Source organism: Ursus arctos, unplaced genomic scaffold (genome assembly GCF_023065955.2).
Source record: "Ursus arctos isolate Adak ecotype North America unplaced genomic scaffold, UrsArc2.0 scaffold_32, whole genome shotgun sequence".
Taxonomy (NCBI): domain Eukaryota; kingdom Metazoa; phylum Chordata; class Mammalia; order Carnivora; family Ursidae; genus Ursus; species Ursus arctos.
The window spans coordinates 28399477-28405639 of NW_026623008.1; the positions used below are offsets into that span (position 1 = coordinate 28399477).

At 61.9% G+C, this 6163-nt stretch overlaps 1 protein-coding gene across 1 annotated transcript; it reads right to left on the minus strand.

Moving 5' to 3' along the window:
• Positions 1–4250: 4250 nt before the first annotated feature.
• Positions 4251–5609, minus strand: POU3F1 (POU class 3 homeobox 1). The gene has a single exon (XM_026517199.2). It carries the CDS (start codon positions 5607–5609, stop codon positions 4251–4253), a length of 1359 nt encoding a protein of 452 aa, XP_026372984.1.
• Positions 5610–6163: the final 554 nt, after the last annotated feature.

Here is a 6163-nt window from a genome sequence, read left to right on the forward strand (position 1 = left end):
ACAGGACCTAAGCCCCGCCACACACGAGCTGGCACAACTTCCTGGGGCAGGAGGTAGGGGAGAATACAGCCGTCCTGGAGGTTTAGGCCCAGGCACCTTCTGCGTTTGCCTTGGCGAGCCCAGGTGACCACAACGGCCACCTTCCTTCTTCCCGTTTTAGCCAACCCCCACACTACCAGCGTTCTCCCGGCTCAGGGCGCTCGTGGTGCAGCGCGGCCTTCCTTTCCCTGTCTCTGGGAGTGGCTTTGGATTTGCAGACACAGTGGTCCACGCACAACTCCACACACCAACACACAGAGGTTCCCATGGGGAGAGTGACGCTCTCTGAACGAACACAATCTGTGGCCACATGATCATAGACAAGAATTTTCTTCACGTGAGAAGGGGCGAGAGATGGGGCCAGAGGAGGCCCGATCTGCTGGGGAACGCTTGGGCTTCCTTGCAGGTTGATGCCGGGGCCACCTGCCTCTCTCGAATGAGGGCGAGCCTGAAGCTCTCGGGAGGGAGCCGGCAGCTCCACAACCCTGCGGGATGGAGAGACCTTTCCTAAACCCTCTTCTGGCCAGGGAGGAAGACTCCAGGGCAAATCCTCTCTCCCTGTGTTTTCTCCTTACACAGTCGAAAGTGCTGCGGTTCCTACCGTCACCCCAGGCTGGAGACTGGGGAAAGGAGCCCTGGTGACTTCTGTGACCAACGGGTTGGTCACTGGGTAGCCATCCCAGGCTGCTGTCTCATTAAGTAAAATCTTCGCAAAGTGGAAGCTTTTCTTCCGTCCTGCTTTCCACTTTTTTTTCCCCCATTTTTTTTGTTCTACTCCTCAGCTGCCACCGGTTCTTCGGAGGCCACATTGTTTTGCTGTTTTTTGAGTTGACTTGCTTAAATAATAAATCCAGCCTCTTGTACGGGATTAAGCAGACAATTAGGAAATCAATCAATCAATTGGTGTCAGCTGCAGGCAGAGGCCAGTGAAAGGCCCCCGTCTTCCCTGTTGCCTTTCCAACCTCCAAACCTGCCTAGGCTCAGGGCGGTGCAGGCGGCTGGGAGCTCCGAGCTTCGCTTGCTTCCATTTCAGGGCCCTGAGGTTGGGACAAATCCAGGAATGGAGAAATGAGGAGAGAGTGTGGGGGAGTGTGGGACTGATTTGAAGTTCTGTACTTAGTGCAGCAGGAAATGGAGGCCACACTGTCACCTGGCCGTGATATCCCGGCCCGGTGTTTAAGCCTGGGGAGGCTCACGGGCCCGCCAGGGTGGGCAATGGCTGGGATGCCAATCACAGGGCTCATTGCCCACTAGGCTGGACTGAAGGAAGGAGGAAAAAGAAAGCAGCGGTGAGTGAGAGGCTGAGCCTTGGAAAATCTTGGCGGCCTTTGTACTTGCAGAGACAATTCCTCCTGAGACGGAGGGTCAGAGCCCAGAAAGTCACGGGAAACTCTCAGCACGGTACCATCATCCTAAAGCCTCAGCCTGGCCGGGGACCACCAAGTTGGCAGCCTGGGAACACCTGTCTGGGTGCCCAAGATGCGCCGGCTGGAGCCAAGGCCTCTCCCAGCCCTGGGCTTGGGCTGCTTCCCTGGCAGGAGGGGGCCACGCACACATACACACACACATACACACACATTCACTAGGGACACAACTTTCTCCCCCACCAAGTGGTTGTGCTGCTTCAGGCTTGGTGTCCACGAAGATTGAGAGAACCCTCCTGTGGTTTCTCCCGAGAAGGGAAAGGAACTGCATCTAGGGAGGAAGCAGGAAGAGCTATTTTGTTCGTATCTTTAAAAGTTGCTTTAAAGGAAAAGGAGGATCTTGACGGGGCACAGGTAACCTTGGGCTTCGGCCCTGGAACTCAGATCTGCCCCCACCATCATGACTCTGGGTAGGGGGCGGCGTTGCTGCTGAAAGCTTGGGTGGGGAGATGTCTGAGACTATGTCTTCGCCCCCAAGTCACGAGTCTTCCTTTAGGCATACGCATCACTCCCTGAGTGGGGGGTTCCTTGGGGACCCACCCCTGGAGAGATGGAAGGGCTTTGTGGGGGCATAGTTGTCGGTGCCCTCACTCCTCCGAGAGGGAAGTTGGGCCAGGTGGCTTGTTTGCAGAGGAGTGGGACCGGCTTTGCCTGAGCAGGCAGGCAGGACTCCCTCCCCGGGCCCACTTAATTCCTGCAAGACCACTCTGGAAGCTGTTAGGACTCCCAGTGGATCCAGGCTGGGTCTGGGCACCATTCGTTTGTGGGTGGAAAGCCCGCTAGGGCAGGATGGTGTGGCCTGACCCTGCTTCCAACCACCCCATGACCTGGAAGGGTAGAGCTGGCCTGGACTCCACACATGGAGTGCAGAGTGAAACCGAAGCCAGGGCTTGGCGTCTTGGGTGGGGGATACAGAGATGCCAGGCTGGTGGGCCAGGTGAGGCAGGTTTCTTCAAGAAGCAGTGGAGTTGTGCCTGAGGAACAGCTGTCCCAAATTCAGTGTGGTGTCTGCAGTGTCGGAGGGCCTGATAGTCTGTCTACAGGGAGGGGAACCGAGGCAGCTTCATCCTCCCTAGGCTCACTTGCCTGAGGCAGGGGCCCAACTGTTGCCCAAGTAGCAGACAGTCCTCATACTGGCCTGAAAGAAGGTCTGCGTGGTCACCTTCCTCCAAGATAGTGTGGCCAGAACTTTAGGGGAGGTTAGCCAGGGTATCCCAACACTTTCCCCGCACACCGACCCAACCCTGGTAGTAAAAAGGACAGGACACAGCCCTGGGGTACATGTTTATGTGAGTAATAAAATATTTACTATAACATAAATATAAAGGGAACTTCCCAGTCTACATTATTTTTTTTTGCAATAGATACAAAGAATGCACCAAAACATTGTTCCGAAAAATAATAAAAATAACAAAATTTAAATCCAAACTGTAATAAACAGAACAAGAAATGGATAAGGGGGAAGCTCCAAACACATCCAGAAAATAAATAGAGATGGGTCAGAAATCTGGAAATCATATTAAAATATTTTTTTTTTCGGATTATTCGGTGTACAAAATCCTTTCGGATGGGGATGGAGGGCAGCCCGGAAAAACCAAAAATAAAAACCAAGCACAAAATGTGTGTACATATCTCACATATTTACATGGTTCCCACCTCACCCCAAACTTGGGGAATTTCTCTCCTGGCCGCCCCAGCATCCCGCATCCCAGGTGGGGCTGGAAAGGGAGCAGGCGGAAGCTGCAGGGATTCAGGCAGAAGGTTCTCAGGGGAACGGCTTATTTCTACAGCTGGTTAAAAAATATCTCCAACTTTTTCAAGTTTCGTTTGCCGGTGGCCAGGAGGGCAGGGCCCCGCGGGGAGCGGGCGCCCTGCTGTGCAGCGGTCAGTCTGCAGCGGGGCACTAGCCTCTTCCCGTGGGCTGTGTGTGGGAGCGCAGACCCCTCCCGCGTGGCCGGGAACCGAATCGCAGCTCGGATAAAACGAAACGAAAAATGAACACTCGAATTTTTTTTTGTTAGTTTTTTTTTTGTTTGTTTTTGTTTTGCTTTTTGGGGGGGTAGGGCAGGGGAAGGTAAGGGAAAAAATAAATTAGGCTAGATTAAAGCTTTGGCTATTTCCTGCTTTTATACACAGACGCGGCTCTCGCGGCCTCCCCTCCGGGGCCCCGATAAATACAGTATACAGCGATTTAAATTAAGGGCGCGGGCGGAGTTAGAAGGACCCCAGGAGCCGGGAGGCTCCATGAATAAATAAAAACCGTAAAAAACCAAGCCCGGAGGAAGGGTAAGGGGGATGGGGCGCATCCTTGTGGGAGAGAAGAGGCGTGGAGCGAATTAAGCGACAGTCCCCCACCCTCGACCCGCAGGCTCGGGAGTCCGCGCCGGGGAGAGGGATAGGGAACCCTCCTCTCTTCGTCCTCTCTCCCGGGGAATCCCTAACCCCGTACCGCGTTACCTGTCGCTGTGGGGAGGCCGCTGCCGGGATCCGGCCCCGAACAGCCCGGGGGGCAGGGGCGGGGGTCGTCGAGGGGATGGGGGCAGGGAGCAGGCGGCGGGCAGGATGCCCGGGGTGAGTTGGCGTGTTCCGGATCTTCGCTCCTCTCTCCCGGGGCTCGGGCGACGCAGCCTATCGGCCGTCTTCGCCGCTCGCCAGAGAGGGTCGTCCCGGTGTTTGGTTTTGTTCGAAAGTTTCTGGGCTTTTTGTAAAATCCAAAGCAACCGAACAAAAAAGAGTTCAGGCCGCGCGGCGCCTCGCCGCGCTCCGGCGGGAGCCTGGCCCGCGGGGTCACTGCACCGAGCCGGGCAGTGTGTGGTGGTGGTGGTGGTGCAGCGCGGCCGGCGGGGGCGGCGGGGGCGCCGAGGGCGGCGACGCACCGCCCCCGCCCGGCCCCAGCTCGCCGGGTGCGTAAACGTCGTCCATGGGCGGGTGGCCGGCGCCGGCCGCCGGGGTCATGCGCTTCTCCTTCTGCCGCCGGTTGCAGAACCAGACGCGCACCACCTCCTTCTCCAGCTGCAGGCTGTCGGCCAGGCCCGTGATCTCGTGCGCCGAGGGTTTGGGGCACTTGAGAAAGTGGCTCTCGAGCGCGCCTTTGACCCCCACCTCGATGGACGTGCGCTTCTTGCGCTTGCGGCCCTGCGCCGCGATCTTGTCCAGGTTGGTGGGGCTGCCGCTGGACGAGTCGGTCTCCTCCAGCCACTTGTTGAGCAGCGGCTTGAGCTTGCACATGTTCTTGAAGCTCAGCTGCAGGGCCTCGAAGCGGCAGATGGTGGTCTGCGAGAACACGTTACCGTACAGCGTGCCCAGCGCCAGCCCCACGTCGGCCTGCGTGAAGCCCAGCTTGATGCGCCGCTGCTTGAACTGCTTGGCGAACTGCTCCAGGTCGTCCGAGCTGGGCGCGTCCTCGTCCGAGTGCTCGCCCACCGACGAGCCACCGCCGCCCGCGCCGGGGTGCAGGTGCGCCGCTGCCGCGTGCAGGCCGCCCGCGTGTGCATGTCCGTGTGCGTGTCCGTGGGCGCCCAGGTGCGGCGGAGGCGACGGCTCCAGCTGCGCCTCGTGGCCGTCCTCGTGCAGCGCGTGGTGCAGGCCGGGCCCCGCACCGCCGCCGCCCGCCGCCAGCATCCCGGCCAGGCCACCGCCGCCGCCCCCCGGGTAGGCCGCCTGCGCGTACAGCCCCAGCGGCTGGGGCTGGTGGCCCCCGCCGGCCCCTGGGGACGGCGACATGGCCGGGCCCAAGTGGTGCGCCGTGCCGCCCTGCGCCCATGCAGCGCCCGCGTGGGCCGCCCCCTGGTGCACCAGGCGCGCGTGGAAACCTCCTCCTCCGCCGCCGCCGTCGTCGGCTCGGCCGGTACCGCCGCCGCCCGCCTTGCCGTGTTCCAGGTGCGGGCCCCCGGCCCAGTCGCCGCCGCCGCCTCCTCCCGTGGGTAGCCACTGGGGGTGCGCTAGGCCCACGGGGTGGCCCGCGCCCGCGCCCAGCCACTCGTGGTGCATCAGCTTCTGCACTTCGCGGTACGCGGCCCCCGCGTGCAGCCGCTCGGCGGCCGCTGCTGCCGCCGCTGCCGCCGCGGCGTCCGGGTGCATAAGCGGTCCTGTGCCCCCGGCTCCGCCGCCGGGGCCCCGCGGCAGGTACTGCGCGGTGGTGGCCATGCCGCCCCGCGCCCTGCGCCGCGCCGCCGCCGCCGCCGCTCCGCTCCGTCTGCGGGCCCCGCCGCCGCGCTCCGCCGGCTTAAAGCCCCGACCCGCTCGGCGCTCCGGAGCCCCACCCCACCTGCCGCCCATTGGCTGCCCGCGGAGCCGCCTCCCGCCCCCCGGCCACGGCCCCCGCCCCCCGCGTCCGCCTGCCGCCCGGCCCGGCCGCCCAGAGCTCGCCATTGGGCCTCGCTCCCGGGGTCCCGCGCGCCGGCCGTGCTGATTGGCCGCTGGGGCTTCATTCACGGCCCCCCTACCGTCCGCGTACATACTCACGCCCCGGGGGCGCGGCCGCCACGTGGGGAGTGGCGCGGGGGTGGCACTGGGACCGCACCCCCTCTCGTCCTGGCTGCGTGGGCCCCGCTTACCCCAGGCGCAGGAGACTCGGAGCCCGGCAGGTCCCACACTCCACGCGAACTGAATTCCCGCCCGTCTCCTGCCCGGGCGGCCAAGAGGCGGCGGCGGGGATTGCGGGCTCCGGGAGGCGCTCGGGCTCCGAGAAGCAGCTCAGC

Excerpts from the sequence above, each read along its gene's own strand:
- POU3F1 (XM_026517199.2), bottom strand. The coding sequence starts at position 5,609 with ATGGCCACCACCGCGCAGTACCTGCCGCGGGGCCCCGGCGGCGGAGCC.